The sequence below is a fragment of the Rosa rugosa genome, chromosome 3 (assembly GCF_958449725.1).
Source record: "Rosa rugosa chromosome 3, drRosRugo1.1, whole genome shotgun sequence".
Lineage (NCBI taxonomy): Eukaryota > Viridiplantae > Streptophyta > Magnoliopsida > Rosales > Rosaceae > Rosa > Rosa rugosa.
The window spans coordinates 11,935,392-11,945,609 of record NC_084822.1 but is presented as its reverse complement, the minus strand read 5'-3'; the positions used below and the strand labels follow the sequence as shown (position 1 = coordinate 11,945,609).

The 10,218-nt window shown below is 37.4% G+C and overlaps 2 protein-coding genes across 8 annotated transcripts; one reads left to right on the top strand and one right to left on the bottom strand.

Annotated features, from left to right (window-relative positions):
- The first annotated feature begins 1,190 nt into the window (after positions 1–1,190).
- On the top strand, positions 1,191–4,116 carry LOC133736541 (B3 domain-containing protein Os01g0723500-like). 6 transcript variants are annotated; one of them, XM_062164081.1, is made up of 5 exons: positions 1,191–1,882; positions 2,749–2,816; positions 3,020–3,359; positions 3,444–3,532; positions 3,684–4,116. In XM_062164081.1, the coding sequence occupies exons 2-5, from the start codon at positions 2,769–2,771 to the stop codon at positions 3,963–3,965; spliced, it is 759 nt and encodes a 252-aa protein (XP_062020065.1). In that variant the 5' UTR covers positions 1,191–1,882; positions 2,749–2,768; the 3' UTR covers positions 3,966–4,116. The 6 variants fall into 6 exon arrangements, with proteins under 6 accessions (XP_062020065.1, XP_062020067.1, XP_062020061.1 ...); XM_062164083.1 differs by having other exon boundaries at positions 2,749–2,836; positions 3,710–3,871; XM_062164077.1 differs by having other exon boundaries at positions 1,209–1,882; positions 2,749–2,836.
- A 440-nt stretch (positions 4,117–4,556) lies between these two features.
- On the bottom strand, positions 4,557–9,289 carry LOC133736540 (serine/threonine-protein kinase SRK2E). Of its 2 annotated transcripts, none has more exons than XM_062164075.1 (9): positions 8,608–9,289; positions 7,011–7,085; positions 6,837–6,938; positions 6,712–6,765; positions 6,521–6,613; positions 6,130–6,222; positions 5,674–5,799; positions 5,494–5,592; positions 4,557–5,139 (listed from the first exon to the last, which is right to left on the bottom strand). In XM_062164075.1, the coding sequence occupies exons 1-9, from the start codon at positions 8,782–8,784 to the stop codon at positions 4,846–4,848; spliced, it is 1,113 nt and encodes a 370-aa protein (XP_062020059.1). In that variant the 5' UTR covers positions 8,785–9,289; the 3' UTR covers positions 4,557–4,845. The 2 variants fall into 2 exon arrangements, with proteins under 2 accessions (XP_062020059.1, XP_062020060.1); XM_062164076.1 differs by having other exon boundaries at positions 5,695–5,799; positions 8,608–9,288.
- Between the last annotated feature and the right edge of the window lie 929 nt (positions 9,290–10,218).

Below are 10,218 nucleotides of genomic sequence, written 5' to 3'. Positions count from 1 at the left end.
ACTTTTCAATTTCGTGTAGTATGCTGAAACTGATTGTTGTTCCTGCCTGAGTGAAGCGATGTCTCGCTGAATTTCAAATATGCAAGGTGCATTGCCTTGTGAAAAACGCTCACTTAGATCTTCCCATACCTCATGAGCTGTAGGATAGTAGATGATACTGTCAGCAATTTCAGAACTGACTGTGTTAACGATACATGAATGGACCATGTCATTGCATCTTGACCAAGTTGCATATCCTTCTGGATCAGCTTCGGATGATGGAGCTTTGATTGAACCATTCACAAAGCCGAGCTTGTTTTTAGAATTAAGAGCCAATGTCATAGCCCTCTTCCAACCTGTGTAGTTGTCTCCATTCAATGGTTTGGAGACTAAGACCAATCCAGGATGATCTGAATGGTGAGTGAAGAATGGATTTGAGATATTAGATGTTGAATTATTGGACTTGCTGGGATTGGGTGGTGGTGATGGGACTGTATCACCAGCCATGGTGATTGTGATTTTTGTGAATATGTTCCTGGGAAGGCTAGAGAAGAGTCAGGATCGTGAGTCCTGCTCTGATACCATGTAAAACAACAAAGACTGATTTGTAGGAGATATATTGCTCTATTGATCAGCATAACATATATACAAGAAATCAGCTTGATTCTAGGATACAAAAAGGAAAACTATTCTAGCCCTATTAATGCAAAATAACATAGAATCAATGTGATGATTTAGAGTGAATGTGTTAAATGTTAACAGCTATACTCAAGCTAATTTTGCTCTACTTTCCAACAAGTTTACGCTAAAATTGCACTGAATTTTCCAAGTAATTGGCGGCTTAAAGATTAATCTCCATTTTCTACAGTCTACTGCACAACACTCGCAGAAAGAAATGGATTTATATTTTTCTTTGGATTTAATCACCAATAGATGAACACACCCTTAATAATTTAGCAAGTTTACACTTTAGTTGAATGCTTCTAAAATAGCTGTGTATGTAGTAAACCATGTTGGATGGTCCATAGAAGAACTAGGCCCTCATATATATAAATTTGGTATATGTATGGTAAATGTATCACATGGACTAGGATCTCTTTTTCCAAAGTTCTCACGTTTTCTGGTTACTCAAACACGCAGTAGTGTGACCATAAAAGAAAAAGGGAGAACATGCATTATGGTAAATTGTCAGTACTTTTCCCAGAAAGGAAACTCTCACACTCATGCAAGTTAAAAGGGGTAGTCTATTATTATCTGTCTGCCAACACCAATCCCTCCAATATGAATTTTCCAAAGATGTACTTAAAGTTGATCGAGATGGGTCTTCTTCTTTTTTCTTCTTTTTTTCTTCTTTTTCTTTTTTTTCTGTGAATACTCTTCAATTTGCAAGCTTTTCTTGTTTAACCCTAGAATTTTTTACTTGATCTGCATCCCAGTATCTTATTAGCCTCCTACTCAACTGAAGTTTGATAACATGTGTGACGTGATTTCTGTGTTATTTATGGCAATGGTAGCTGTAGTTAAGTTTGATCATATACATTTGCACTCTGCATATGATAGAGTAGATTCATTACTCTTTGTCCATGTATCCGTATGTGGACTATTACAAAGCTAATGCTTGCATAAAGCCATGAACCATAATAGTAAGGCTGTATGTAATATCCATTAATTGTATTAGGTGCCAGTGGAACCAGTTCAGTAAATGCCTTCTTCCTTTTTCATTTTTTTTCCTTCATTGAAAGGCACCAATGAATTTGACATGTATGTGTAAATGAGAAAACAAGGGACCATTTTCAACATCAATATCAGGAGTGAAAACTAAAGATCACACTCTCAAGCTTCAAGCTTCAAGCTCCAGCTCTTGCTTGACCATTTTGAACCTCCCATCTCAGGTGCCTCTGAGGTCTGTATTCTCCATATATATAACATAACTCTTAGTGTTTTCTCCATGAGATTGTGTTTCTTGTTTTTTGATTTCAAATGTTTGTGTATTGTAGTTGCTTCTTGACTTAGAGGTAAACTGATTAGGCTTTTTGGATTTCATATTTCATGTTAGAAGGTACTAGTCCATGAACAATGCCTCAACAGTACGAATTAAAACCTTTTATCTTGTATGGTAAAAGTCACTCGTGTACATATAGATCTTCCATGTTGATAACTTCTGCACAAGAATTAAGCTTAATTCCTGAAATACAAACAATCTATAACTTCATTATTGGTGTTCTTTGCTGTTGGTTATCATGAACTTCTGTTGTCAAGATGTACTAGAAATTTTTCAGAAGTTTGAAGTAAATGATTGGTGATTTTCTCTTATATCTGCTTATGAGCAGGACTCAAAATTTTGCTTGATCTGACCATACATTGTACCTCTGTGTTCGTTGCTGGTGATTCCCCTCTGTATCTGTGTATTTCTACTTTGATTCCCCTCTGGTCAGAGAACTTCTGCACACCAAGTAAGCTTACTTCTTGTGCAGAAGTTATCGACATGGTCGAACTATATGTACATGACCTGACTTCTACCATACAAGATAAAAGGTTCTTGCACTGTTGTGGCATTGTTCATGGACTAGTACCTTCTAACATGATATATGAAATCCAAAAAACCTAATCAGTCTACCTCTTAGTCAAGAAGCAATTATAATTCACAAAACCATTTGAAATCAAAAAACAAGAAAAACAATAGAGGAGCTGGATCCTAGTATATTCTCAATTACTTACCAATATATAGTACTTTTCTGTACAGAAACTGACTTTGACATATTGACATAGGAGAAAAATGGTGAGAAAGAATGGTGTCAAGGAAAAGAGGCCTTCCTTCTTCAAGGTTATTCTTCCAGGTTACTCCACTGAACGTCTCGTAAGCATGTTCAACTACATCTATGTCTTTAATTTCCTGCATTGTCTCAGATTCTGTTGTCACTCTGCAACCGTTTAGTGAAAAATCTTTTTGTGTCTGCCTAATGTTATGAGCTCGTTTATATTCTCTTTCATTTACACAATCCTCATACTTTAGTTTCTGGGTTCCTTTGTGTTCTTGAAGAGGATTCCACCGCAGTTCTTGAAGCATCTTAGGAAGGATCTATGTAGCAAGGCAACTTTGAGCTTGAACATGTCTTCACAGTGTTCATGGAATGTGAAAGTGACTAAAACAAAGAAAGATGTGTATTTCAAGGATGGGTGGCAGGAGTTTTTAAACAATAATTCAGTGGATGAAGGCGACTTCCTAGTGTTCACCTATGAAGGGAAAATGCATTTCAGCATAGCGGTTTTCAACAGGAGTTGTTGTGAAAGAGTCAATTTTCCTAATGGAACATTCAAAGAATCCATAGTTGCTACGACTACTATAAGGCCTTGTGGTAGACCAAGAAAAGATAACTCAGGTATACGATTAGATTTTGCTATATATGTACATACTGGAACTCATGATCATGTCTGATCTGCTACTTTTTATTTTGCATGTGAAGCTGCAGATAACACAGCTAAGGAATCTGCTATATCTTTCAAATCCAAGTTTCCTCATTACAAAAGTACTATTAAGAAAACTTATTGTGTGGTAAGCAAGCCAACCTTTTACTTGGCTTTCATTTTCATTTAGTATAGATTTGTTAATGATTATATGAACTTCCTGCTGTAATTTGATGGTTGTTGTTGTGAGCTTCTCTTTCTTTCCCGTACATTTTATTGATTAGTTGTCACACTTGCAGTACTCAATTCCCACCACCTTCTACAGGGAGCATCTTTCTGCAGGCAAATATGAATTTGCTTTCCTGAAGATCTCAGGGGGAAACAAATGGTACAAAGTGAAGCTTGTCCCTTCCATTCGAACAGCCTTCATGTCAAAAGGGTGGGCTGCGTTCGCACGTGATAACCAGATCAAGGTTGGACATGTTTGCATTTTCGAGCTTGTGAAAGAGAACAAAATGGTGGTTCACAATTTAACATTCTCCGGAAATGATCAAGTTCAAGCTATTAACAGCATCTGCTGAGAGCTTCAAGGTTTTTTAACTTACTAGACATATGCTATTATTGTAGTTTCCTGTATTATTGTCATGTTGGATTGCTTTGCATCTATTCAGTTTTATGTTGGATTTCTGAGACACTGGTGCAGAACTTATATTGCACTGAATATTTCTTCTCTACTGTTGCTTTAGTCGTTTAAGTCATGTCATTGGCCGGTCAAGATACTCTAAGCTCTTAGAATTCTTTCAACTTTGCAGCTGGAATACTGAAAATCGTGGCTACCACTAGCCATTTGTCTGGAACTCTTGGCTGCATTTTACCATCAAGGTATAACACCACCCTGTTCCTTGTCTGGACTAAACCGTATACCAAGATTTCAAAGACTATACATTAGCTGTTCTTCATGCTTTTGATACATTGATGGAGAAGGAACACGGTGGTGTGATACCATGGATTTACGGTGTCTTATTTCCGAGATAAATAAAATGGTTAATTGCACTATACAAATTTTCAGTACATGGTGTTTTACAGATTGCACCCTACTGTTTAAGAAGTTCGAGTCTTTCGACTTGTCCTCAGAGCTATTTTAATGTTGAGATAGTATGGATAATACCAAGTACAGAAAGGGTCAGGCAATGATACAATTTCAGCAACAGTAGGTACCACCTGTTACATTTCTTGTGACAAGTACATAAACATTACATAACCAGTGGCAGAACAAAACATTACAGGTGAACAGATGCATGTCACTGAAAAAAAGAAGATGAGAAGAACAGAAACACAAGCCAGGAGGACGGACTCTAAAAACCGAGAGAAAACTTCAACCAGACAACCCTCCGCAGCCACGGAAGGTTAAAAGCCCCTTAGTCCAATCCCATATCTGCAGCCTTGTGACTGAAAATAATATCAAATTGCATAGACTATTTCCCCGCTGCTGTCAATGTCAAGGTCGTCAGGATCTGTATCAAGATCCTCCTCCATGTTGTCGATGTCCAGGCTGCCAGCAAGATACTGGTTGAGATTATTGGTCCCAGCCGCCGGTATTGTAGCCTCAGCAATTATCTGCATGATCTCATCTATGCTTTGCATGGGTTGATCAGGCTCTTCAAACTGGCTGTTCATCGTGTTTTCAACCATGAGATCTGCTGGAAGGTTTTTTAGAAACCACTCATGGTTCCTAATTTCAGGAATTGTTATCCTCTGTTGCAGACAATGATATTCAACCAGATTCAAAATTAGAAAATTCCAGTGTCCATACATATTCAGATGTTGAAGAGCAAGATAATGAAAGCATAAATTAGGTAGGCATATAGAGATATTTAAAACAGGATGCAGTCTATTGTTCTACAAATTTTCTCAAACGAGATCCTCGCATGCCAGAGAAACAGAGAAGATGATAATAGTAAGTAAATACATGACTTCACTGGAAAGGGAAAAAAAATAAAACCAGACCTCAAGAATAAGCAAGCAGAATGTAGATTTAATATTTTAATTAGAATATAGACTAACGTATAGGTGCAGGCACGTAACACATATACAGAGAATGTCACCCACCTTCTCCGGCTCAGCCACAAAAATTCTTGAGATCAGATGACGGCACTCTGGAGATATATGAACATAGTCAGGAATTGAGTACTGGACACTCGTTATACGCTGCAAAGAAATCCAATTATCTTAGTCAACACAGTAGAACTGCCCAGGCTCGATATTAAAAAAGTGCAAGGGCGGAATTACTTGTAAGGTGGAACAAATTACATGTATTGTCTTGCGGAAGTTCTTAGGCTCCCCAGGATCCTCAAATGGGTATGCGCCCACCAACATGACATATAAGGTCACCCCACAAGACCACACATCTGCAATCTGAATGACATATCAACACAGAGAACTATTAGCACGATGCATTCAATTTTTCTCAGACCAAAGAAAATGTAATCAAATAATTATGTCATAGCACGGATACAGGAAAGAACGTCCTTCATCCATGACTCTATAAAATTACATGCATCAGTCCCCGTACTTTGCCTTCTGACACCAACAAAATATTACACTGATTATTGCATTTCAAGCCTAGGAATTTTAGTTGATGTTTATAGCTTCATATTGCTTGAATACAATGACTAAAATACATAGAAGAGTGTATTTGTTTGGAACACAATGGAAAATCAAGGATTTCAAACCCAATTTTTTTACCTTGCCATCATATTCTTTCTTAAGTAACACTTCGGGAGCAATATATGCAGGGGTGCCAACAGTTGATTTTGGTTGGGAATGTAGCACCGAAGACTGAGACAAGAGACAAAGCCTAATTAGATGGATATAAGAAATATAAACATTACAAACAACGAAGGTAACAAAACAGATAAGAAATGAAGGAATTGCAGACACCCAAGCAAATATCACAAAGTAATAGATACTTCACAATTCTGAAGTCTCCACCAGTTACAGAAATTACAGAACATGCATATAAGCATTCAAACAGCCATGTTTTTAAAGCATGAATAAAATTCTGTTTTGAATTGAATCACCAGAGATCTGTCATAATTTGTGGAAAAAATTTTGGGGTTGGGGGAAGATCTAGTACCTTTGAATAGCCAAAGTCGCATATTTTTAAACGAGGAGCAGGACTTCCATCTAACAATGTGTTCTCCAACTTCAAGTCCCGATGGCACACTTGCTTCATGAAGAACAGAAAAACAAATCCACTTTGAAATCTAGTTGTATATATCATGTACTAAAGAATCACAATAAAGATGAATGACTTGGTTTGCATACCATTGCATGACAGTAACTGACGCCTGATATAAGTTGTTGAAAGAAGAAGCGTGCCTGCAATAGCAGTACATTACAAATTGGTTGGAGGCACTACTAGAAACAACATAAATGTTGTGGATAAGTACCTCATCCTCACTGAACCGCCCTGCATTGCATATCCGCTCAAAGAGCTCTCCTCCAGATGCATATTCCATCACAATAGCCAGATGAGTCGGTGTCAATATTACCTACAGTCAAGTAGTGATATTATTGAACTCTGTGGAGGACAATGTGTAATGTGATGTTAAGATTTAACGAACCTCTTTGAATCGGACAATGTTAGGATGCCTCAATGACCTGTGGTTTATAATTTCCCTTTGTACATTTTCATCTATCTGTTGGAGAAAAAAGAATATATATAATTAGGGAGAATCAATATTGAAAGGACAATATTTGAAGCTACCAAGAACAAGAGTGGGACATCACCCTGACAGGACAATGAAAAATTAAAAACTCATCTGGCATCAATGAAGATATCTTGGCTGATCAAATGACAAGTTTACTATTGGTATTGACAACAAGTTTTATTGACACTCAAAAAAAAAAATACTTTTCAAAATAATTTAAGGATTTACAAATGAATGCAAGAATAAGATTGTTAAAACCAACCAAAACAAGTGTTTCCAAGTTTAATTTCTATTATAGTAATGAGAACCATTAGTCTGCAGTCCACAAGAGTTATCAATGCCAACATCAAACTCTTTGGCAAATCAACTGAACTGTTCACAATTTGCTAATTATCATCAGGCCAGACCTCAGTCAGTTGATAGAGTTGAAACACAAAATCTACATCACTAGGTGTTTACTGTATACTTGACAACCATTGGGCCTCGGGTTCTTCTTAGTTCAGCATTTCTATTTCGCAACTATTGGCAGGTCACTAATTCTTCTAGGATTTAAGTTTTTCTTGTTCTAGGTCCTAGCTTTGTTCTCTTCTGTGAGCTTTCAGTTTCCATGAGGTTTCTTTTAGTGTGATTTTCTTATCCACTGCTGTATAATTTCTCCTTATCCTTACCAATAATGTCTTATTTCTATTCAAAGAAGAACTATGTACATGGTTATACAAAAGAAGAACAACGCAAACTCCTTTACAGTTTACAAGTAAGAACAGTAAGGTCAAATTTCATTTCTTTTTTTTTTTTCCATGGTAACTCCACAGTTTGCCAAATGGCAGATGTTTTACTTCCATCATCAATTTGACTGCTGAGTTTCAAGCTTTTTCACCAAGAACATCCCAAGAAGCCAGAATGTCCACTAATGATACTCAACCACAAAACCTCCCTGATATAAATGGTATTAACTTAAATAATTGACAAAAGGGCACTCAGAACTCCAAAAAGAGGTTGTCATAACAGCTCACACCCAAGCTCAACAATCAAACAGCATCAAGTTCAACATATTTGACAGACTCACCTCCAAAGATAAGCAGTGAAGTCACATTGAACAAAAAACTTCATATTAACAACAAATAGCCAAAAAAAATTTTTAAAAAAAAGTCCAAAAATTTGAATCTTATATTAGTCCTGTATCTGTAACTTCCAAAAAAGGGGAAGAAGAAAAAAAAAAGGCTCAAAACTGGAAAGACTACATTCAAGTTTCAAATATAAACAACTGCTTGTATTTGGAAACTTACTAAACACAACAACCATGAAAACCAATGCCTTATCTGAACAACAAAACCAACTTGAACCCCAAATCACAAAAGGAACACAATGCTATATAACAAGAAAACCCATCAATCCCAAAACTACACAAAAGCCGAAAAAGCCTTCAATTTCCTAAAACAGACAGAAACTGAGGTAAAAAGAAAAAAGGGAAGTGAAAAAATAGATAGATAGAAGTGAGTAAGTGACTAACCTTCTCACCTCTCTCTATGTATTTCACAGCAACAAGCTCCTCAGTCTGCTTGTCCCTCATGAGCCTCGCCACCCCAAAATTACCCGACCCGATATCTTTAACCAGCTCGTACCGATCGCTGTCATGCATGATCGGCATATCCATACCCGGCCCAACTGTGAGCATAGAACGATCCATCCGTCACTATATATAAATACACCAACAAAGATCCCAACTTTCCCAAAACAAACAAATCCCAAAAACCCAATTCAGTCCCTTCTCTGCTCTGACAGCTTTCTCTATTACATTATAGACAGTGACGGTGATGATGACCAATTGATCGAACACGGTGGTGACGTGGAGCGAACCGGACCACTGGATTGATGAAAAGCTTTGGGTGGGTGGTGAAGAAAGAGACTGAGATGGGTTCGACCCCGTGAAGCTTCACCCACCTCAAAAATGGGGTCTTTGGATCAAAGAAGCAAGCTTTTTTCAATTTTTCTTCAAAAAAAAAATTCTGGGTTTTTTTTTTTTTTTTCAGGGGACTAGTTGCAGAGGGCTTAGGTTAAAGCTCGTGAACCCAACCATCTTCTTTATCACTCTCCCTCTCTCTTTCTCCGAGTACTTGTGCTCTGTTTTTCTGTGTAAAGCTCCAACACGAAAGGTCTGAGTTTTTTTTTTTTTTTTTTTTTGGTGGGTGATATTTTTGGGGTTCTTTTTTGTCAGATTGTGATATTTATATTATCCACTGCGTACTCCAGTTTTGGACAGATCATCTATTCATTGTGTCTCAAATTCAGTGAACTTTGAGATGAGGGGACAAATTACATGTATGCCCATGTTGTGTTTCGTAAATAACGAGGTTGTCCGCATGAGGATAAGGCTTTTCTGTTTCTTACTTTCTTTGGGTTCATGACCTGTTTCCTTGCATGGAATAGGGAAGATGATGGTGGCTCAGCTCTGGATGTGTTGCAGGAATTGGAAGCAAACAAATCTGAAAGAGAAGGTTCGGGAGGTGTGGACAATTTAGCACCATGAAAAATTAGGACAGTGGAGTCCAGTCTGGTTGACCTGTAGAAATGATTGGATTTCACATCTACAAGCTTTTGTTTCTTTTATTGATTTGAGCAATTCCAACAGCTTCTCCATATTTCAATTTTTGGAGAAATGCTCATTTATCCAATTTTAGCTTAAAATTTGCCCACTTACCCAATTAACAGTTTTTTAACCCCATTTACTCAAAACACTCTAAGGGATTATTTCCCCTTTACCCAAATAATTTTTTTTTTTTATTTTTTTTTTATTTTTGGGACTTTTTTGCCCTCTCCTTCTTTCTCACTTAGAAAGAAAAGTCATCCTCCACCTTGTTGTGCTCCGGTGACCAGTGGCCAGCCGCGGACTCCGGCGACCGGTGACCGGAATCCGGCAACCGGTCACAAGAATACGGCTACCGGACTGGTGTCGGAATTCCGGCGTCTGAATTTATTGCCCCCCAATAATACTCAGTAACCATATTATTGCCCCCCAGTAATCATATTATTGCCCCCCAATAATCATATTATTGCCTCCTAAAAAAAATTTATGTTTATTAAATAGTAGTAGTGTGTGAATAGGGGGTAAAATTGAGGGCTG

Excerpts from the sequence above, each read along its gene's own strand:
- LOC133736541 (XM_062164077.1), top strand. The coding sequence starts at position 2,756 with ATGGTGAGAAAGAATGGTGTCAAGGAAAAGAGGCCTTCCTTCTTCAAG. Across the intron at positions 2,837-3,019 it reads GTTACTCCACTGAACGTCTC|AGGATTCCACCGCAGTTCTT; the intron begins GTAAGCATGTTC and ends GTGTTCTTGAAG. Across the intron at positions 3,360-3,443 it reads ACCAAGAAAAGATAACTCAG|CTGCAGATAACACAGCTAAG; the intron begins GTATACGATTAG and ends TTGCATGTGAAG.
- LOC133736540 (XM_062164075.1), bottom strand. The coding sequence starts at position 8,784 with ATGGATCGTTCTATGCTCACAGTTGGGCCGGGTATGGATATGCCGATC. Across the intron at positions 6,223-6,520 it reads GCGACTTTGGCTATTCAAAG|TCTTCGGTGCTACATTCCCA; the intron begins GTACTAGATCTT and ends CTCTTGTCTCAG. Across the intron at positions 5,140-5,493 it reads TTGTGGCTGAGCCGGAGAAG|AGGATAACAATTCCTGAAAT; the intron begins GTGGGTGACATT and ends TGTCTGCAACAG.